General features: G+C 38.9%; 1 protein-coding gene across 4 annotated transcripts in view; it reads right to left on the minus strand.

The window, feature by feature from the left end:
- AP2A2 (adaptor related protein complex 2 subunit alpha 2) overlaps positions 1 to 22,917 on the minus strand; it is a 44,351-nt gene that overhangs the window by 3,978 nt on the left and 17,456 nt on the right. The window contains exons 3-21 of one of the 4 annotated variants that reach the window (XM_066552902.1): positions 19,496 to 19,638; positions 18,681 to 18,874; positions 16,651 to 16,780; positions 15,553 to 15,654; positions 14,084 to 14,192; positions 13,437 to 13,584; positions 12,857 to 13,025; positions 11,597 to 11,734; positions 10,240 to 10,422; positions 9,808 to 9,905; positions 9,406 to 9,637; positions 8,453 to 8,626; positions 6,392 to 6,555; positions 4,599 to 4,676; positions 3,629 to 3,711; positions 2,806 to 2,895; positions 1,911 to 2,034; positions 1,033 to 1,149; positions 785 to 854 (exon numbers count right to left, since the gene is read on the minus strand). In XM_066552902.1, the coding sequence (XP_066408999.1) occupies positions 785 to 854; positions 1,033 to 1,149; positions 1,911 to 2,034; positions 2,806 to 2,895; positions 3,629 to 3,711; positions 4,599 to 4,676; positions 6,392 to 6,555; positions 8,453 to 8,626; positions 9,406 to 9,637; positions 9,808 to 9,905; positions 10,240 to 10,422; positions 11,597 to 11,734; positions 12,857 to 13,025; positions 13,437 to 13,584; positions 14,084 to 14,192; positions 15,553 to 15,654; positions 16,651 to 16,780; positions 18,681 to 18,874; positions 19,496 to 19,638 (2,546 nt within the window). Of the gene's footprint in view, positions 1 to 784; positions 855 to 1,032; positions 1,150 to 1,910; positions 2,035 to 2,805; positions 2,896 to 3,628; positions 3,712 to 4,598; positions 4,677 to 6,391; positions 6,556 to 8,452; positions 8,627 to 9,405; positions 9,638 to 9,807; positions 9,906 to 10,239; positions 10,423 to 11,596; positions 11,735 to 12,856; positions 13,026 to 13,436; positions 13,588 to 14,083; positions 14,193 to 15,552; positions 15,655 to 16,650; positions 16,781 to 18,680; positions 18,875 to 19,495; positions 19,639 to 22,917 lie in introns of all 4 variants that reach the window. The other 3 variants (XM_066552901.1, XM_066552904.1, XM_066552903.1) reach the window with 3 other exon arrangements.

The raw sequence follows: 22,917 nt of genomic DNA on the forward strand, positions 1-22,917 counted from the left end.
CGGTGCTTTCTTAAACAGCTTCAAGTCTCCAGCTGCCACTGAAGACTGCATCCAATTCAAACCACAGCTAGAAGCTGTCCATTCAATTCAGCACTGCCATGACCTATCACATAGCATGGACTTACTTTCACTGGATAATCCAACTGCCATATAAACAAAAATGCATAAAGTTTGCTTATACCATGTGCTAATTTGGGCTGGGATAGAGTTAATTTTCTTCCTAGCAGCTGGTATGGGGCTGTGTTTTAGATTTCTGCTCAAAAGAGTTGATAACCCAGGGATGTTTTAGTTATCAGTGAGCAGGGGTTACACAGAGCCAAGGTCATTTCTGCTCCTCAGCCCATGAGTGAGGAAGCTGCGATGCACAAGGAGCTGGGACAAGCCAGGACAGCTGAACAATGGGATATCCCATACTGTAACATGTCCTGGCACAGCATGTAAGGCTGAGAAAGGAAAGGAGGATGTTCAGAGTGGTGTTTCGCCTTCTTAAGTAACTGTTAAACCCGATGGAGACCTGCTGCCTTGGGGATGGCCAAACACCTCCCTGCCAATGGGAAGCACTGAATTAATTCTTTGCTTTGCCTGTGTGCATGGCTTTTCTTTTACCTACTGAACTCTCTTTACCTCAACCTACACATTTTCTCACTTTTACCCTTATTCTCTGTACCATTCCACTGGGGGAGAGTCAGCAAATGACTCTGTGGTGTTTAAGTGCCAGCTGGGGTTAAAACATGACCTGCCATTGCCCTGTACACTATGAATTAAAAATATCGCCACCACCCACCTTTGCTTTCGTGATCTCTGCATCCATCGGGTGCTTTGCTTTAAAGATATTCTGAACTTCCTGTTTGGGACTGCAAGACAAGGCAAGACAAATACATTATGAACAGCATTTCCAATAGCAATTAATTGTACTGAGAGACCTCATGGCTTACAGGATTGAGTGTGGGATAAGGTACTGCACCAGCTACATTCACAATGTATCTTTCTCCTCCCCTGCCCACCACAAGAGGTCCAAGTATAGAGTCTTACTTGCTCAGCTGCTTCCAACGCTGAAAAAAGTCTTGAGAAGACATCTCTGTTGGCTGGAAAAATTTATTCAGAGTGATGGGTAATTTTACTGAAAGATTTTGAAATGTTCCACCGTACCTGCAGATGGAAGAGAAAAACCACAGTGCTTGTGGCAGCCTCAGCAGTGTCAGCAGTAATCAACCAAGCAACTGGGGAACTGTTTATGATCAGAATCCATCAACTGCACATGACATTTCTAATATACAGTTTCAATCCACTGTTAAATAAATTTATTTTCTCTCCTTAGATGGCAATAGATGAATTGGCAGAATTGCTTATAAGGTTCTCTCAGCTTTAGCATAGGTTTATCCTTCTAGATAGCACCCTAAGGGGCAAAAATACGTCCTTGGGAAAACATACCAATAAAAACCAGTTTAGACTAGAAAAACAGCATGCAGCCCAGAACTCAGGATTTTATAAAGCTGAGCTGATGTTGAGTGGACAGAACAAGAGTCTATTTCTGGTTGCATACACTTCCAGGCCAAGTTATTTGCAGAAATGTTCTTGGTTTCCAGAAGGGAGAAGTTACTGCGTATATTCCTGTCAAGATTTCTTAAGCAAACAGGAAGACTGCTGTTTTACACAGATAGCAGAGACAGAAGTCATGGAGACATTTTATCAGTAGCTGCTTCTTGATTGTTTGGTTTGGCTGGGGTTTTAAACCACATTGTTCCAAGTGGATTCTCCCTAGCACCTTAAAGCTTAATTAGATCAAATTTTCAAGTTGTCTACCTAAGAGAGCTTTCTGTGTCCATATTTTGCATTTCAGTCACAGGGCCATGCCAAATTTAACATCTTTCATCCAATTAATTCACTAACATTTGAATCCTTTGTTTTACCTGAACTGAATGTTCAGGATTGGAGCTTCCATGAAGTCTGACACACATTCAATGTTCACAACCTGCTGAACCTGTGCACCTCCATCCACTGTGGGGTCAACAGGTTTTGTCTGAAGATTCAGGCGTAGAAAAGTTGTTAAGGAAACAGATCAATGAACTGATAATATAAAAAGAGCAAATCTTCCAAGAAACTCTATGAGCAATTAACATCATGTTTCCACTAATTCTCTGTGTGCTACTGAACATTTAAAGCTCAGTTTTTTGTACAGGAAAAGAGTTCGTGGGGTTTTTCATATTGACACATATACAAGCAATAGCTCTGAAAATTCTCAGTTAATTGGATATTCTTAAAGAAAGATGCCCTTAAAAAGGTGTGAAGGCACAGAGACTTCACAATAAAAGCCACAGGACTATTCTGAACATGACAGAGATGCCTTGAGTCAAACAAGCCTGATTACTTAATCTCCCAGAAATCCTAAATTTGCAACACCAAGCATTAGGGGCCAGCCATGAATTAAGTACCATCATCTTGGTAATGCATCTCCATGTCAAATTTTAGCCTATCTGCTAATGCCATACTCGAAGGACACATTTCTACCTCTGCTACTTCATGTCAGTGGTGCAAGCTACAGTTCCAGTACCTTCTTATTTAGCTTGATTTCTTGTTATATCAAAAGTAAAATTTGAGTTTATAACCAGGGTGTTAAGGAAAGAATCTTTCATCCGTGCTCAAGACTTGATCTTCCTATGAGAACTTGAGAAAGCTATCAGCAAGTTTCTCATTTCTTCATGTTCAAGGACACCGTGTCTTGATCCAACAGATTTATTATATTGTGCAGCAATAAACCACAAAAATCTAATAAGAACAGACAACTCCTACTACATTTAAGGATATTTGACTGAAGGTCATCTGAGCAGATGACTGTTGGAGTAAAATTCAAGAACTGTGTTGATGTCTTATTACCATAGAATATGAACATACGTCCTGGAAAGAGAAGAACGAGACATCAGAATTTTTAGGTCATGTAATCGCATTGAACTACTCATGCTTCAGTTCCCTTTCTACCTTTCTTTAAAACCACTTTTAAGAACAAAATACACTTTACATGGTTTATCTCACCAAGACATTCACAGTTCAAAATGCAGCAATTTAACCAAGCCATTAGATTTCTCCTACAGTAGCTGTCACACAGGCAGTTAAATCATCAGTGAAGTCTTTCAGTTGCTGGAGAATTTTGTTAAGATGCTACTATGTCACCAAGAGTTTTACAGAAAGGGAGAAGCAAGAAATTCTATTGCTAGCCTGTGTTCAAATTCCATCTCCTTCCTAGATGGTTCCAGTATCCTGTGCATTCAATCTCATCTGAAATGTATTGTGTTTCATATCACAACAATAAGCCATACTACAAGATGTAAATTTTGAAAAGAATGGTGCTTTATAAACCTGGCTGCACCAGCCATACAAACAGGCAGCATGAGCTGGAATGCTGGAGCTAAACACCTCTATTTCATATCAGCTACCAAAACAATAAAAAAAATTCAAGGAAGCAAGAGCCCACACAAAAGCCAGGGATGCGCAACAGTGGGAGCTGTAAAACAGCTAAGGCCTATAATGCTATTTCCCTCTTCAGGAGCTGAAAAGTGAGTCCTGTCTGGAATATCATGCTGGCATTGTGATTGATAATGCAGACAGCCAACCACAGCAATACAGATCTTACCCAGGTTCTGTCGAAATTCAGATTTCAAGCCAATTTGTAGCAACTGATTTTCAAATAAGACTCCATTATTTTTACACACAAACCTAGGGGAAGAGAGGGAAAACATGTTTTAAATTGAGCCATATTAAACAATATTTAGAACCACAAAATTCAGGGTTTACACAGAGGATGAAGATTGCGGTTAACCTAGAATGCATCAATCTGTGAGAGAGGCCTTTGCAGAAAACTGCAGTTAGAAAAGACAGTTTTACATCCAGAACCACCACTTGTAGGACACTAAAAGAACTGACATTTTTATTTGATAGGCTGTCTGAGAAACTATGAAGGAAACCACAATATGCTATATGCACACACACTGTCTAATAAAGGACCAAGCAACAGGATTTTTCTTTTTAGTCTTGAGAACTTCTGAAACTCATTAGGTTCGTGCAGAATTGAAAAGTTTGAAGTTTTGACTGTTTTAACCTGAAAGAAAAAAACCCTCCTTGATTTATCATTTCTGTATCACCTAAGCCAACTAGAGATGTACATTTTCCATTTTGAGAGAGGAAGCCCATTCTCCAGTGATCTCAGTCCTTTCTATCACCCTTCACTTAAAAGTAGAAGAGGTGGTCAGCAAACATCTGCCTTTTGCATCCAAGGTACTTAAAACACACTCCCAAATATTAGTACTTTTGACTAGTACTCTGTTTTTTATTTATTTCCAAGTAGTTGCAAAAACTTTACATACAACTGGCATTGCCTCATTTTAGAGCAGTGTGTGGTAGCACTGACTTGTAAAGAAGACTCTAACCTGTGTATTCATGAGCCTGTCACAAAATCCACAGCATCCACAGAGGTGTTCTAGTCACAAGTCTGACAGTACATGTTTCTCTAGTCTTGCTGGTATTAAGTTAATGAACAATATAGTTTTTCTTTATAACTATATTCTGGAAATTGCCCAGCCTTGCAAGGTTTTAGTATTGCTTACTTGTGAAAAAGCTCATCAGCATCATGCACAGTATCAGCTGGTTCCTCAGAAACTACCTCAGATGAAGCCAGGTCAGGGCTAGTTCAGGCAGCACAAAGGAAGAAAGGCAGTAGCGACAGAGACAGCAGGAGTTAGTAAAGACAGCTTAGAGCTTAGTTACTTCTTTTACCTCCTTCCTCAAAAATGGCACTGCTGAGCTTAATGCACGAGAAATTGATTAGCTGCCCTAGCTCAGTACCCTAGAAAGGTTTTAGGCATTAGGCAATGTTTTCCCCCACTTCTCTCCCCCATCCCACCCCGACTGCTAGAAAACAGCAATCCTTCACGAAGAGAGCTGAAGGTGTTCAGTAAATGTAAATCTCTTACAGAACCAAGTCCTTTCAGGTGTTTAACTGTGACAGCAAAAGTGTTTAAGTTCAAAATCAAAAAGGTAAGCTGCATATTGACTACTACAAAGATGCGCTCAAAAGCGGAGGCCTCATCAACCTTAGACACCCTTCTAATTACAGGTGCACAATCAGTACCTAAAAACACACAAGTATTAAGCATAGGCAAGAGTACAGAGGCACACAGAGAATGACTTACCCAAGCAACAGATTAGAAACAAAAGTGACAACAGCACTAAGAAAAAGCAGGAAACTGTAAACAGCAACTTCTCAGTATCATTAGAGAAGCATTTAATAATCTACAGACAGACCAAGGAGTTGGGCATTGCTACACTTTCTTCTGCAGAGAGAGAAAACTCTTTTTATGTAACATTTGCTTATGAAACTACTAGCATTGGTTCCTCTTTGAACCCGCTTAAAAAAAAAAAAAAAAGGAGGCATGAACAAGCTTGTGTAGCTTCCTAAAGCCCTGGTTTTGTGTTGTATGATCAAGTATCACTTCAGGCCTTCCAGCAGAAACACAGGATCAAGTATTAATCACTGCAAACCTGCAACAATGCATTGCCTGATATAAAATTTTGATGAAAGTGCCAATGATCCAGGCAGATCAGTTTCCCTAATTATGTCTTTTATATTAAGATGCATTGAAAATTTGTTGTGCCAACATTCGAAATTTGGTCCTTGACAACAGTAATACATTCTTATCCAGTAAGACAACTGATTTTAAAGACATTCTGTGATTTTATGCCGTTCATTCCCAAAAATTTAGCTAAATAACATATGAGAGTAGCCACAGGGACTTTTAATAATAATGGGGTTAATAACACATTGTACTTACACTACACTTACTAATGTATTTGTAGTATCAAATCCCCTTTAAAAAAAAGAAAACCAATTGTTCTTTATCCCCCTTTTCACACCCCTTTGTCAGACAGTAGAACAATTGAAGTGTAGCATTAAAATATGGGAAGCAGTATCCTGGATACAATCCATCTCACTGTTTCAGTAGCAGCTTGCCATAAGTGGAGAGACAACAATACTTTATGAAAAGAAAATAAGAATAAATGTATTCATATCAGGACAGATAACCCCCACTTCAAGATGTATGGAGATGCACAAGCAGCTTAATTTAACAAAGAAACAAAACCAGCATGAAAACCAGACACTACTGTGTGGCAAATATCCTCAGGTTGAGTAGTACAGACTCAGTTTTTCCATTACAAGAGATATTCAATAAAGACAGCACATCCAGCAGAGTGTCCAAGAACACCTCTCTTGCTGCAAAACTACCACCCAGGAATGCACTTAATATGCTGGAACAAAACCAAAAGTTATGTGTGCTTTTCCTTCAATCCTGTTTCAACAGACAAATTCTCCTTCAAATTCCTTTCAGGGTGACTTAATTACCTCGCAAAGTTGTCATCAGAACCAGGAGCAAGAGGTGCAACTGCAGAAGCTGAATCTGAAAATACATCCACGAGCAGGCTACCACTAGAGGAAGGTGGGGGAGCTGAATTGGTGACAGGGGCAGCACCCAGACCCAGCAGATCCGCCGATGGAGAAGGAGTAGACTAAGGAAGACAAGACACTCCGGTGTTACACTGCAACAAAACTACAACAAAGCTGTCTCGTTTGCATAGACAACTACGCTATGGCACAGCGCCTCTCCCCACCCCAAATCCACGTTTGAATGGATGTAATAAGGTTCACAAATGCAGCAGCTGCCACGCTGAATTTCAGCTTAAGGTCATTTACAGGTGTGGTTTTCTTTTTTTCCTTTGAAGAGAGTCAGTCCATCTAACTGTTAAATAAAAGCAAAACCAAAATTCATCTGTCTAAAATCTGGTTCTGCAGAAGAAAAATGACAAAGATGAGAGTTTTTCCCCCCTTCTCTTTTCCCATTAGTTTCAAGGGAAAGTAAGTACTGTAGGGAATAAAATTCCCATGTTGCTTTTCATTTATGAAGAATCCATCAAGAAAGCAAGTGGCTTTTACACAAAGCTAAATCACAGGTCATTACAGCATTTTTAAAAGTGACTATCAGTTTAATCCTGGGTTTCTGAAGCCTAGCAAATCTTAGAAAGAATGCAAACCCAACCAGCAAAAATAGCAGAGCCTGTAGCCAGTTCAAGCTGCAAACACTAGAGGAAGAGACAAGATGTTTAAAGTGTTTTTTCCTCAAATAGAACAATCAAGCAGCCAGGACACAGAATCATGCAACAGAGGCTGCATATATCTGCCCAAGTCGCATGCAAGTACAAAGCACAGACTGTTAATCAAAATGGCCATGTATTAGACATTAGCAGCTTCCACTATGCCAGATAATCTGAGGATGAGTCATGAAATGTACTTGGATGAATCTGAAATCTTGTTTTTGTAAGCCAACTCCAAGTTATCATTTACTCCATACAGTATAATGAAAGACTGGCAAAAGACTTTAAACGGCCAATCACTAGGATCAACTAAAAGTTTGGACCTCAAATTTCTTAACATTTTTGCAATCCAAACGAGATAAAGCCGCTGGTGAAGGTAACTGTGCAGTTTGTTACATGGCTGCAACCCATTAAGTGAAGCTCGTAAAGCACAATGCAGTATTAACTGCCAGTCACTTCAATTTGGCATTCAAACAAAATTTTGCAACTTCTCTGCTGGAAAGAGATTTCTGTCCAGTCAAAAGTGTTGCACTTGGAGTAGCTACTCTTATACACTGCAGTGACTAAGAAGTAAATTATTATGCTATAACAAACTGCGCAGGGAGCATGCTACAGTATTTCCTTCTCTAGGTAATATTCTACGGCATCTTAAATCTAATTACAAGTTATTCTCAGCATTAAAACCAGAAAGAAATATTACATTATGGGAAAAATTGATCCTACCAGCTTTAACTGACAATAAAATGAGAAGTTTCAGCTCAGAAGGAAAAATCATGTGGACTTGTCAAGCATAACAGAACTCAAATAGTACCGTCAAATAAAAAGTAACAACTTGATATTGATTTAAGAACATCCCAGTGAAGGTAAGTGTTGTCCACTTCTATTAAAAACAATAGCCCAAAACAAGATGCAAAACAACATGTTAGACAAAGCAGAAAAAACAGCTGATACTCTGAAATTCAAGTTAACTCCTTTTAAATATGTTAATTTTATAAACCCACCCTCAGTGCAATTTCATCAACAAGGAAATTCACATCTCTAAAAGTAACAGCGACATTTTTCAAATAACAATATAAAAGGGAGTTTTTTAGGCTGCAGACACTTCATCCCCACTTACATAGGATTTCCAAAGGAAAACTGCATCCAACCATGCAGTGAGGGGAAAGCAGCTGTACGTCCCCTGCTTTACAGCAAACACCCACAGCCTTAAGTTTCAGATGGGAGATTTTAAATCCCCAAAAAGCCACTTTATGAAACCAGTCTTTTCTCACGTGCACACCATCTAAATTAGTGAAATAATAGCTTTTAAACTCACAACAACACTGGCATTGACAGAAGCAGGTTCAGCACTTCCATTCATATCAGAGCTCCTCTCCTTTTTGATCTCTTCCAGGTCAGTAACTGTGCCTGGGCCTTTCTTCTTCTTCAGTTTAGCCAAAATGGAAGATTCCCTCTCTGGAAAGGGAGGCATTTCTTCCAACACTGTAGCCTTACCATAGAATAAAAAAAGTATTAGTTAAACTTCAGAGAAAAAGCCAAACAAGCTTCTGAGTCTTTGAAGAGACACACCCTTATAGATTGCATAAAGCAAAAGCAGAAGTAGTTACCCACACAGAAAATTATTATGCAGTTTACTGTAGTGAGGGATTGATCGATTTTTGAAAGAAAAAATGCTTTAAAACTTTCTGAAGTCCTTCCAAAGCACTTGGTTAAGAAAACAGGAGCGTATCACTTCTCTGAAACAGTGATAATAAATTTAAAAAAAGAAAATTTAAATAATTAGATCATAGTAGACTTAAGGGTCCTTAAATCAAGAAGACCTAGACTTAAACCACAGAATACTCAAGTTTCTACCCAGACCTAAGCATTTATTAGATGTCAAACCCAAATGTGCCATGTCCTGCTCAGACCTGAGAGCACCAAGTTAAATCACTGAACTTCAAGAGACAAAAAATTACACTTTTCCTGCCCACCATCAAGTCCTCAAAAGAAAGCCCCAGCCTTTTAATTAGGAGCCTCTATTGTGCCAGCTTTCCCTGGCTTCTCTGCTCCAGATTAACATGTCTTAATGGTCATATGTCCCACTACAGCAGTAACAACTTGGAATTTAGCTCTAAATTAAAGATGACTACAACAGAATTAAGAAGACTAAAAGAACCAGCATCCATATTGTAATCCTGAGATTTCTGAGCAATCAGGTAAGGTTTAGTTGAGTTTAACTTGCTGATAGAGTACTGCATAATTAAGAAAATAAACCTCTATACCTACCAATATATCAGTACTAGCAATAGTACTGAGCCTCAAATACTCAACAGCTCTCTGCTGCAGCTCAACATCAGCATTCTTTAGCTGACTGTCACTGCGCAGCACATCTTGAATTGTAGTTTTGATTTCTGGAAACAGGTTCACAAACTTGATGTAGGTAGACAGAAGCAGAGCTCGAGTAGGAACACTACACAGATGAAACTTGGAATGTAGCAAGTTGAACTGGATGAGGGGACTTAAAAGAAGGAAAAAAATTTGTTCAGTTTTTGTAGATATGATAATCCTTATTATTGCATTATTAACAAGAGCTGAATGATTTTTTAACTAGCCTTTAGGAATGCTAGGAATTAAATTCTTTACAAAAAGCATTACTACTTCAATTCAGTATTTTAGAAGGTGTTTTACCTTGATCTTGGATCACCTGCTATCAGATTTCCAAATTCTCCCAAGATGTAACCACCTACTTTTACAAGATTCTCATGGCATGCTGGAGCTTGAAGGGCCTGTAACACATTAGAAATCATTGATATGCAATGTACAAAAAAACCCATCTTTTCTGTCACTTCCATTCCCAGGCTTCTCATCTACTTTCCTGCAAGAGCAGACTGTGGATCTAGGCACTACAGAGTACTTATGACAAAAACATCATGGGTGGTATGATTTCCCAGAAGACTCTGATGTGAGTATTACTTGATTTAGAGCATTCTTAGGCCCATCTAGCAGTACTGTGGACTTTTGATAACAGATAGAGCTCCTTAAGTTTCCCCTGTTATGTCACGTGCTGCTTCCTTAATTCTTAGCTCATTTTGAAAGGGAATTGAAAACAGTGACTCTCACCTCGAACACAGTCTTTGCTGCATATCCTTGCACATCATCCCTGTTGATGACAATCTGAATAACTCGGTACCACACTTCTTCACTGACATAGTCACCAGCAATGCGAATCAGATTCAGGATTGTATCCACGTACCAGGTGTAATCCACTGCATACTTCTCAGCTAGAATTGCAACCTTCAGAACCTGAGCACACAAAACAGAACACAGAAAGCTGACTAGCTCTTACTACGAGCTGTATACACCTGGTGATGCCCCACAATGGCCCAGGAGCCTCAGTTTCAGACGCATGAGCTTGTTCCCCTGTTCCCACAGCCAAGGTGAAAGGTGAACATTGAAATGCTGTGCCAGAATACAGCAGTTGCCAGGCACATACTGCTTTCCCCATAATGTATTCAAATATGTCGTATCTTTGTGACTTTCCAGTTGTGTACCTAAGTGATCAAGAGCAATTTACAGAACATTTTTTTGTTTGCTATAAAAACACCATCTAAACTACCACTGAGAAAGGATCAAATAGGAAATTGGAAACCTCTCAAAAAAAGGCAAAAGCAAACTCAAGATAGCAGAGGCAAATAGAGTCACCAAAGCACAGCTGACTTTTTCAGGTCATACTCAGATTTCTGCATCCTGAAGCAACAATCAGCTTCAGGGGAGACTCCAAAAAATTTATTATCAGTTGCATTTACTACTCTTAAAAGAACAGATCAGTATAAGGGAACAGAATGAAATTCTCACTATCTGCCAAGTCAGGGGACATTGCCAACAGCAACCAGACAGCACAAGAGGTAAATCAACAAACAGTATATTCCACATTCACTTCTCCAACCAAGAGACTTCAGCACCTAAGCTAAATAACTACTGTAAGTACAAGTAGTTTTTTTTACCATCCTAAAAAGGTTGGAAGTTGAGTATTTCAACTTTTATTCTACTGGTAAGAAGGGGATAAATATCAGGCCTCTTAGCTGATTAGAAGGTATTGGTTTTGGGAACCCTTAGACTGAACATTCTCAGAGCATACAAAGTCCTACCTACAAATAAGCATTCACCACTAAATTCATTTTGCTTTCTATATACACTGTACTGAGACCAAGATCAGCTTTTAAAATTCTTAAGTTTCCAAGGTTCCTCCCTGCCCCCTGGATTAGTTGAACCTAAATTCTTTGCTGTTAGACTACAAAGTTAGGAGGTTTTTGCTTGTTTGTTTTAGTAGTTTTCTCTAGTTTGTTTTTTTTTTTTTTAAGCCACCGTGAAAAGTAATCTCTATCACAGACTATGCAGCATCCTAATCAATAAATGATAATTAAGGTACCAAATCCAGCTACAAAACAAATATTTAAGAAAAACACCAATAGCTTACAATTTCTTCTCTAATGGAATAATCAGCAGTCTCCAGGTAATTGAGCATTTCAGCCACAATCTGCTGGGCATTGCTTCGGTCACACATTGCATACAGGAGATCTACAGCTCTTTGTCGTACACTCACATCTCTCTCAGTCTGCAAAAAGACAGAGGCAAAGGTCAAGATGATTTCATCTTTGTTTGGGAAGTACATGCAACTTAAGAGATGAAACTTAGTGTAATACACAGTGAAATTTAAAACAAATGAATTTGCAAAATTTTTCAGATGCAGAATGAACTCAGATATACCCTTTATATTAGCTGTGAGTTTCTTATTTCTCACTTTCAGTCACCTAAGAAAAGCTCAGTGGAGACTCAGACAGCTCCCTGCTTTTAAATACTATCCAAAAATTCAAATAATCAGGTTTTGTTTCTGTAGCATACTTATTCAAATCTGTGCAGGTGCTAAAAGAATGGAGGAGTTTGTACAGAACATTTCAGTATTACGCAGAGTAGGGTGGGTGAATTTGTGGTCAACTATGCACTGAGTAACTGGTACCAGTGGCCATAAATGCATCCATAACTGGCTGAAATTCTTAATTGTTACCTCAGGTTTAGTGTCAGCCATGCCTTGTAACAACTGAAGTCCAGCTAGAACAAATACATATTTTGAACTTAGACAAAGGTATAAATATGCTACAGCACAAACTTGGAAGAAAATAAAGCATTTAAATATCCAAGTATGCAAGTAAATGTACATGCAAATCAGTCTTACTCTTTTGACTTTTGCTTTGTCACATAAACATGGCCTGGGATTGTGTCTTTCTGGTTTCTTTCTGGTCTTTACAATTCTAGTGCAAGCTGATCTGCTCTACCACTCCCCATAAGCTATTACAGCAAAGGAAATGTGTGCAATACCAGCAAGATAGTAATAAAACTGTTTTCTCAGCATTCTCAATTTTGAAATTCCACATCTTTAAACAATTATTCATCTTCAGCCTACACTTGAGCAGATACCAGTGTTACAGGGGACACAGCTCCAGGTATCAGATTTACCGGCAAGGTGCAAAAACCAACAAAAGCTGATCATTGTGATTGCCAGCACAGCAAGATTTTTCTGGATTGAGGTAAACTGAGGTAGACTTCAAAGAATAACTCATTTGATTATTAGGTATTATTAACTTAATTGGGGACAGGGAGCTTGGGACAGTGGGGGAGAGGGCACTGAGGGAAGGGAGAAGACAACACTCAAAACCAAACCACACACTTCAATATTTACCTTCAATGCATTGATAACTGTTTCTATGTGTGTTTTCACAGCCTCATGTGAGAATTCAGAGCTGGCAAGCGTGCACATGCTTTCCAGTGCTAGGTAACGCAAATTAGTTTCTCGGTGCTGCAAGAACTGACCTAGCTGGTTACAGGCACGGACTAGCAGGTTTGGCTCACTGCACAGAACAGGAGAGAAAGTGAAAGGGTTAAAAGCAACAGGTTTGAGAACACTCAATTCAGAATACTATTTCTGTAGTGGAGATTTCTTAAAATGCTTCAAAGTGTCTGCTAGAATGCTTTGCTAGTGAAATGCAAATTCAGATACTGTGAGCAAATAATCTCTGTTGGATTAGAGCAGTGGGGTCAATACAAAACATCAAATAAAGAAGCAGCAAAACCCAAAGCTACACAGCTCATTAAGACTGTTCAGTTACATTGCTGTGGTTGTGTTCCAATCTAGCAAGCAACTTTGTGTTGTTTTCCCCTTCACTCCCTCCCCCATTAAAATCTGATTAACTGTTCAAGACATAGCCCCATATTTTCACTTTAAAAGCCTCTCTGATAACAGAAGTGTTGTGCCAGCTCACCTGTCATGATGTATAATTAAGCTTATTGCCTCAAACAGGACAGCATTCTTTGCATTCGAGTGTTGAACCTTCTTTGACTTTGGTGGCTCCTGTGCTTTGTTGAGGATGGTTTCGAGGCATTCTGTCAGACGGCCACGTACCGCAGGGTCTTCTGGAGAACAACGAGCCGTTGGACAACTTCGCTTTGCTCTAAACCCTAATCCCTACCTTAGCTTTTCCCCTGGCTAAATCCAAATTAACTGAATTATTCTGAGACATTAAAAACATTTAAACTCCCCAACACACACTTGGGAAAAGAATTCCAAGCCACAGTTCTATTTGGGTGAGAACAAAAGCCAAACAATCTGTACTACAACTGCTTGGAGGCTTTAATACAGTTGATAGTATTAATGAATGTTCAAAATGGCAGCTGCCAGTGATTTGTAAGATGCACACTGGTTAGACATTTTGTTAAAATTAAACACAACATAACTCAAAAGGCCAATTAGCTTAGAGCTACCAGAAACACTCAGGAGTACAAACTTCAGTATCTTTGCCTTAAGACAACGTGCTTGCACTCCGAGCTATGGTAACACTGCAGCACAGTAGCTCTTTGGAGCCAGTGTACTGTGTAAGGGAGATGACCAGTGCTGTGATGTGTGCGTTACCTGGAGGCGGATAGCACTGTAACAGCCTCAGAAGTTTCACAGATAGCCAGGGAGCAGGAACAAAGTAGTATGTGTAATCCTGAAGGTCTGTTGATGCAGAAGTTACAATCTGTAAAACAAACAGCCAGCATGTCAGCTGCTGAAGTTAATTGATTCACAAGCTTCAAAAAGACTCAAAGAAGACTGTAGGTCACCTCCGACAGAAGCTTAAAAAACTGTGTCACTAGCAATGTCTAGTTCAGTAGATTAATTAGGTGCAAGCTGTCATACTATGGATACACCACAGTAAATGCTAGTAATGGAAATCCAGTTCTGTAGATACAGTAGTCTAGAAAGTCTCTTCTGAAAGCCTACTTGCATTTTTAAAGAATGAAGACAACCGTCTTGTAACATCAAAATGTTTAACCAAAGTTTGACTTTCTCAGTTCTAGCAATTCACAGATTCAGCCAACAGCCTGGTGGCTGCTGACAGGTGACCCTGCAATTCAAGTACAAGATGCTATGACAGACTGACCTAAAGCAGAAGGATCAACTAACACCTTCCGTAACATCCATACAGCAAAGCAAAAAAGAGATAGCATTCACAGAAGAGGTTTATATACATAATGAAATGTGGTAAGGATTAGATTAGATTGCCCCTCTTCGTAGATTTATTTTACCCCTTTTATTCTAGGGTTACCATAACTTTGGCACTAGCTTTGCTCAAAATAATTGTACCTAATTCTTACTGTTCTATTACAGAACAGCCTTTCACTTCCCTTAGCATTCCCTTGCTTTTAAGTATTAGAAAAAAATCTTCGTATTTGAAAAGAAAGTTAACAAGTAATTTGGGTATAAAACTGCATATAACTGGGTGTAAAACACATTTGTGAAGTAGTAGCCTCCCTAGTCTTGCACACCTTCCAAAAGGAGGGGGAAAACAAAATCAAACAGAACAGTGACATCAGTTTTCCAGCACAGAAATGTTAACTTACACACATTTCTCCCCACTCTTCCCCGCTCCTGCTTAACTCCCTACATCATTTACAGAATATCAGATGCTTACAATTATTAAGTTAGCAGCAGCTCAAAAGAAGTAATAGGAAGGCAATTAGCCTTGTAAGAAGCTTAGATAAAGTTAAAGCTACAGTCTGTATTTTCGAGGGGTTTGTGTGAAGTCTGTAGAATCAGTCTTTGATCCAACTATTTTTTGCTATTACAGCAACAAAATGAGGATTTACTACTTGGAGCACAACAGGGATTAAACCAAGAAAGTTTGGGCAAGCCAATACAGCTTTCTGTCCTGGTAAGCAACAAGCATTTAGAGGTTACCTGAAGCACCCACATGAAGTGACACTGAATCATCTTCACATTTCATGGTACAGTAAACTAATCTGACCCTAGAAAGCTGAACAGGAAGCTAACCTGATCTAGAAAGCTGAGTAAATTAATCAATAGTGAAGTATTATCAGGGTCATCATTGGACTCACTCTGCTTAATCGAGACACTGCCAAGGAGACTGAAGTCTTAAACTCTTCTGGGTTCTTCTGTGCCAAAGTGGTGATCAGACTTGTAGCTGCAGTAACCACACCCTAGGGAAAAAAAAAAAAAACCACAAAAAAACCCCCATGTTCAATTTTGGATCAGTTTACGACCCTGCCGCCCACCAACACCCTTCAATTCAACTGGTTTTTAATACACAAAAAAATTGTTTATCCGCATTACAAAGCCCTACATTAAAAAAACTCTTATTTGGCTAGCAGCTAGACTAATTACACACCTGCAGAATCCAACAGAATTTTCAACAACATGATACTGCCATGCTTGCAGAGCATTTTATGCTATTTTTTGTGCTAGCTTTGTCACATGATTGGATAGTACATCTAAAATAAGAGAGCTGTATTAAAATTAAGCCTGGACACAAAGTGTCTTACTATACAAGAGAAGCATGAGCAGAAGAAATTCAATGCAGCAGATCATCCAGGACAGAATTCTTACAACCCAACATGAGGAGAGGGCTTTGTATAACACAAGCACTGGATATTACTACTGCAGACTACAGCACTCATTACTGCTAAAGCACAGGTATTAATAACCTTATTTCCATAAAGTAACTGGACGGGGGAAAAAAATAGGGTCTCCTTTCTAAAGCAAGAGGGTTTTTTAAGCATCAAAGTAAGAATGACATGGACATCACATGACAAGGAAGTCTAAGCAATGACAAATCAAGTCTTGAATCTTTAGTGCACATCTATTCTTAAAAGGCCTAGGGCAATTAATATTACACCTATGCAATGTAACTTAGTGTAATAAGTCATAAGATTAAATTATTTACAGCCAGAGGAAAAGAAGAACTTTAATACAGTATTCTCGTATCTCTAGTGGAAAGGTAAACAAAGCTTTATTAAAAATTAATAAATACAGCAAATAAAAAAGGGCAACTCTTCCATTTTCTTCCCAAAGCCTGAAGACAACAGTAAGCCACTTGCTTGAAAGACTCCAGAAGAAATAAATTGTGTATTTCACAGCAGAAGTCACATCATTCTCTTTACACACTAGGCCCAAGAAGCATAATGAGGCTGATTTACCAAGTGCTGGTCATTGAGGAGATGCACCACTCGAGACGTCCAGTCTCCCATGGGAACAAGGTCAGGAGAAGTTCTGTATAAACGCAGCAAGCATAAAGCAGCACTTTGCTTCACACTATCCATAGTGTCTCTGCAAGACATACATACTGATTTAAAATACAGTGGTTAGGGCACAACAATACCTGCAGGACAGCTTTATGCCAGATCCCACACTGACTCAGCATCCCTGGCCAGGCTGCATCTTTTCAACAGAAGTCACTGAAGTTTTCTTATGCTGAAGTATTTCTTCTTCTTAATTTTTCTAGTAAGTTTACTTAGTCAAGTTTTCAACTATTATAGAGGCTACAAGACATATGTAATGATTCTTTACAAAGTGGAGTGACATTTCATATCTTTTATGAGAATTGAAAGTTCATCTTATCTGATCACAAGAAAAAGCTTCTTCCAGGCTGACTGAAATCAGACAGTTCAGATATACTACCTTATGAATGACCAAAGCTGGATCTACTGATAGGTCCTGCATGTCAGCTAGAAATCATGAACTACTCAACAGCTTCAGCACCTACAGCTAGAATGTAAGGTGGCTGTCAACAAGCACACAACCCATAAATCTATTCACCTTGCCATCCCTGCTGCTGGCACAGAAATTGACTATTTTAAGAGTGGCAAGCAAGGAGCTATTCCAGTTCAGTGAACTCCTTTTCACAAAGTTGTTTATTAAGCATTTTGTGTGACGCACAGACAACAGCTATAAAATGTACAGAGCACTACCAGTAAGAGTTTTAAGAGGCAGCTTATAAAGTGCAATCTTGGTAAAATGTTCAGAAACCTCTATATCCCCAGAAGTTCATCTCAGCTATTCTTCATAAATTTACCAGTTTTCCACGAGATCAAGTTGTACCTCAGTTAAAAACCACAAACCTATTCCTCCCCTGTCTCTGATTTCTATTTAAGCCAAGAGAGCTACATTGAATTGGCAAATGTAACTGACAATGCTCATTCTGCCCAGGTCACTTAGACAGGACAGGCACAGAAACATGTTTCATATCTATTATCTTTGAAATGCAGAAAGAATGAGACCCTGAAGAGTGATCTCAGAAAACATAAACACAGCTCAAAGTTTAAACACTGACCTGAAGGTGCTGTGCTCTGTTTGCGATTAGTGACCCCAAGTGATATTCTCAGAATTTTTTAAGGCTATCTTATTAAAACCCCATGACTCATCACTGCAGTATTGTCTCCACTATGCTACATGGAGAACAGCACCTAGCAATGGCAGAGGCCTGACATTTAGAATACAGTTCTTACATTAATATAGAAAGTGACATGTGGTATAAGACTTGTTATAAAAAGATCCATGCATATTCTAAAACATTTCATATCCCTAGAATTTAAATGCACTGTTTGCACTTGGACATTTTAAGTCTCAAAATAAATTAGCCCTACAATCACTGGTCCAACTTTACACTGACTTAACTATAGTTTCAGACATTTGCCAGGTCTGTTTAGAAACTTTCAGCTATACCAAAGTAAGAAAGTTGGTGGTGACTATTTGCCATTTACACAAATTGCTCTTTACATGGTTAGTAGAGCAAGTAAGAAAACTCACAAATCATTATTATCATGTTCCTTATGAGATCAGTACATTTACATAAGAACTTCAGTTTATAACAAAATGTGTAGTATAAACATCTATTTAGGTTCATTTATTTTTCATCAGGAGAGGTAAGGAAAGTAAAACATATGCATTTCAGGGGTATTCAATACCACAGATTTATCCAAAACAAAAATCAGATCAGAACAAGGCTGTAAAAGCCTATTCAAGAAACCTAAACCCTTAATTTTCACTCCAGTCTTACACTCCTACAAGCAACTCCACATGCAGGCAAGCAAAAGCACCTGCAGGTATTTGAACTGTCATTATCACTGCAAGCCCAGGGCTGTAGAGCCCAAGCTTAAGGTGGTGCAATGGAACCAAGTTGCTGAAAAGTTTACAGATGTTGTATTTGAAAGAGGCATGTCACACCTACCCAGCCACAAGAATTTTGGGAATTTCTCCAGCAAATGCTTCCGCCATCTCCCGGCTGCCCACATTGGCAATGCAGTGCAGAGCAAGGCCCATGAAGGTGGGGTTGCGGCTGGCCAGGTCGTTCTTGATGGCATTGTTTATCAGGCGGATGAGCTCGCTGTTGGAGTTCACCAGCACGGAGATGAACAGATAGCCCTGTGAGTCACAACATGGAAAATCTATTTGAGCTGACTTCATTTATTGGGGCATTAACAGGAAATATGATTTCTTGGACACATACACTTCTCTCCAATTCCATGCGGGCAGAAATAGGCATTTAGACAGAGCGAAGGCTAGAAAGATTAAGTGAATTAAACAAAACTGAGTAAGTTCACTGTTACCCTAATTATCTGGTTTTTAAGTGTTTTCTCAGTCTATTCTGGCATATACTCAGAAGATCATTTTAGATGGATGGGGACCAATCAAGATTTTGGCTTATTATTCAAATACTAATAAGTTACATGCACCTGATAAACACAGCCTTACCTATGGAGATGGAAAGAGACATTTGGAAAATTAAAAGGTTACTTACCTTTTAATGCAAGACTCAAGGCAGTTTCTTAATAAGAGTAATAATTTTATGCAGAATGCACATTTTGCAACTAGTTCAAAGACTCCCTGTGTACAAAGGTATTTAGATTTCAGAATCATTCCTAGAGCCAAAATAAGGCTTTAAGCCCGGGCAGGGGGAATGAAGCAAAATTCTTTATAGACTCCACAGCTGAGGCAGGATATCAGACAGACCAGTTTATCTTTTTTAGAGCTCAAGTTACTCACAATTTGTTTCTCTGTATATCTATTGGAACTGAGCAGGTTTACAGCTTCCATGTGACCAAAGTCAATGTCATGCCCCAGCAGAAAGATGAAGAGCAGTTTGCAGACATATTTTTTCTTACTGTAACCATCCAGAGCCTTGTCACCTGAAAAGCAAGGAAACAAACAATTAAGTCTATGTTGAGCTTTTACCTTGGTTACTTAGTGATAATTTCATCTATCATTATCTATATCCTAAAGGATGGTCAGGAAAAAATGGTGTCATCTAGTCCTTGAATTATCCTGCAGTGTCCTTAGAGTATGTTCTTACTAAGAGGCAGCACATCCATGCTCGCCCCGTTTTGATTTTCCCGCTTCAGTTAAGAACATTTATGTCTTCCATACATGTTCTCCTCTTAAACCAATTATCAAACCTTTATCTCAGTAAAAGTGTTAATGTACTTTTCCAAGTTCACCACTGTCGAGAACTTAGCAGCAACAAAAAAAACCCCAGCAAGTTGTTTTACAAAGATCATGTGACAACAGTCTATTCCAAAGACTGGAAGAAATACATGAAATGAGAGTATCACGAGAATTTTAAAGCTTTTGTAAAATGAAAGTTTTCACAAGTGTTCCAGTTTCAGAAGAAAAATGCACTCTAAATAGGTTTGGCCATATGTTACAGTTCTGCTGATTTTAGAAGCTTGCAGAAGCAACATGGAGCAGTGCAGCTTCCAGTTCATCAGGAGACCATTGCTTTTCCTGAAGGGAAGAGCTACCTATGAACATAACACTTTCTGTGTTACATTCCCTCCCTACCTCAAATCAGGAAATAAAGGGGTATCCAGTAAATCAGGCAAGACTGACTGCTGGGTAGCAAAACTCTGATATATACTGCTGCCTAACAGACTATATAAGCTCCTTCACCTCAGCATTCTGGGCCTGGAATAAGTGATCTGTCACATCAAATGTGTATTTCTTGGTGACGGGCAAGCTCAGCCAGGAACAGCACAGCATACACTAAAGCTTCAATAAGATATCCCTTACTCATTGCCCTTGCCAATAAAAGCTCTAAGCTGCCTTTTTATTTAATATTTCGCTGTCTATTACATAAATCTGAAGTTAAAAAAGAATCTTAATAGTACAGAAGTTGCTTCTTCTTCCTTCTCATGAACTTCACCTTAAAGCTATTTTTACATTGTGCAAAGAGGAGTCGTCTTCAGGGCCATACTACAGAAGCCAATATATGTCACGTTTTACTTCAAACAGGAGGCAGCACTACTGAAGATACCCATAGCAGTGAAATTCTGCTGTACTGGATCCTGTGAGCATCCTCTGACAACAGCCAGCTCTGCAGACAGCTATCTAAAGACATGTTTTCTCAAGCCACTTTTATAATTTGCTGCTATAAGGCTCTTTTCCTGCTGAGTCAGCAAACAAATGTAGGGAATTTTGTTCTCCTAGACATTGGAATTACTGTCAGAACAACCAGAGCGAAACATTCAGTGGGAAATATATTTTTCCCCTTCTTTGGAAGCAATATGGCCAGAGGAAAGAGAAGATACTCAACCATGTCTGCTTATCTGCTGTGACCTCCAAACTATGGTGTAAGCAACAATGGAGTATTCTGCATAAATACTTCCTGTTGTACTATTTTCCCAATGAAATGGCACTCAAGAGCAGAACCTTCTTCCTATCCCACCATGGCAGGGAAATGCAGATCAAAGATACCTTTCCTTAGGAGAAGCAAAGGAAAAAAAACCCAAAACCAAAACACAGGAAAGGCAGTGACAGCTTTAGTTTTCTAGTATTTTTTCAGCTGCTTAAGAAGAGTTTCTACAAACTCTTAAGATTTGATTTTAATTGGTCACCTACATGAGATCCATAAGGAAAAGAAATCAGTGAACAAACCAGTAGGTCTTTACAAAAACCACTCTAACTCCTGACAAGCCAGCTATTCTAGGGGACGGATGAAAGGAACAGGTGATGCTCCTTGCCATTAAGAGATACTATTGTGACTCACAGAAGGGGGCACTAAATAAGCTAAATCCATTTTAGTCAGTCTAACTCTAGTGGCCAAGCTCTACATTACTGAGGACTTACTATAGTTACTGGATAGCATTAATAGCATGAGTTGCTTCTCTGAGATTCAGATACACCAAAAGACATCAGAAAGTAGCTTTCACATCAACGTCACCACAAGTGAAGACACCCCAACCAATCCCCAAAACTGAATTCTCAGGAGGCCAAGAGGTTGAACTGGAGCTGTCTGTTAGTGTACAATCCATCAGCAATATAAAATGGTTACAAGTATTAAATCTAATCTCTTATATTCTCAAATGACTGGTGGTGACTTTGTGATACCAGAAAGGAAAGGGGAGTACAGAATGCTGCAATCCAATTGCTTAACAAAGAACATAAGGGATGAAAATATGTATACTTTGAACCACATCAACTTTCACAACAAACTATTTGTCAGAGTTTAGCAATTCCTTTTTTAGGTTTAGGACCCAGCTATTTAAAACATTACATCCTTCCAAGATCCCAGTATTTTAAGAGCTCAGATTAGCAAGGTCCTTGGATCTCAGGGTATTTGAAGAATTTTTGATAGAAGCTACACCATGGAATCAAGCACAAAACATATCACCATCCCACTAACAAGCAGCTTCCTTCTCCACCATGTGGTATCAAAGAAAAATATTGAGAAATCAGTACCTGAAACACCTTTTCCAAAGACAGAAAAAATGCTACACTGACTGCTTTCAAAAGCTCCTGTTCCTTGGATACAGAAGTGAAGGCAATGTGAGAGTTCTCAGGTTTATAAACTAGGCCAAGTTAGAGTTCTACAGCTCTTCTTCAAAGTCTTATTAGTTCCCAGCAATAACAGAATATCAGGGGTTTTAAAAATTTTTATTATTTAGTTATCTGAGCCATTTGAAAAAAGACTACTTCAGTCAAAGATCTCACAGTAGTTGCCTAAATCCAGCTGTCTTTTGAAGAAGTCTGTTACTGATTCTTATTGAAATTTTAACTATTCCATTCCCTTCCATGTCACATTTATGGAGAGTTCTAAAGGTTCTATTTTAAACATTACTAACAAGTCTCATTGCTTAAGTATGTGCCAAAATAGTACAGCTTCCCCCAGTCCCAAGCAAACATCCGAACGAGAGCAGAAGGAAATGTCACATGTTCTGTTATCTTTATTGCAATACACAATCATTTCTTTTAACTCAGCTCATTTTCAAATGCTTTTGGGAACATTTGCAAGTGCTGCAAATCAAGTCAGCAGAAACAGGAAAGATTCACAATACATGTCAGCAGGTTTTCAGCACAGTGGGCATTTCAAAGGCTACTTGCTTTTCCTGAAAAATGTATTAGTTATTTGGCTAAGAAAGAAATTATTAACAGCTGATTAACAATGAGTACTACTAAGAAATAATTACTAT

The sequence above is a fragment of the Molothrus aeneus genome, chromosome 6 (assembly GCF_037042795.1).
Source record: "Molothrus aeneus isolate 106 chromosome 6, BPBGC_Maene_1.0, whole genome shotgun sequence".
NCBI classification, from domain to species: Eukaryota; Metazoa; Chordata; class Aves; order Passeriformes; family Icteridae; genus Molothrus; species Molothrus aeneus.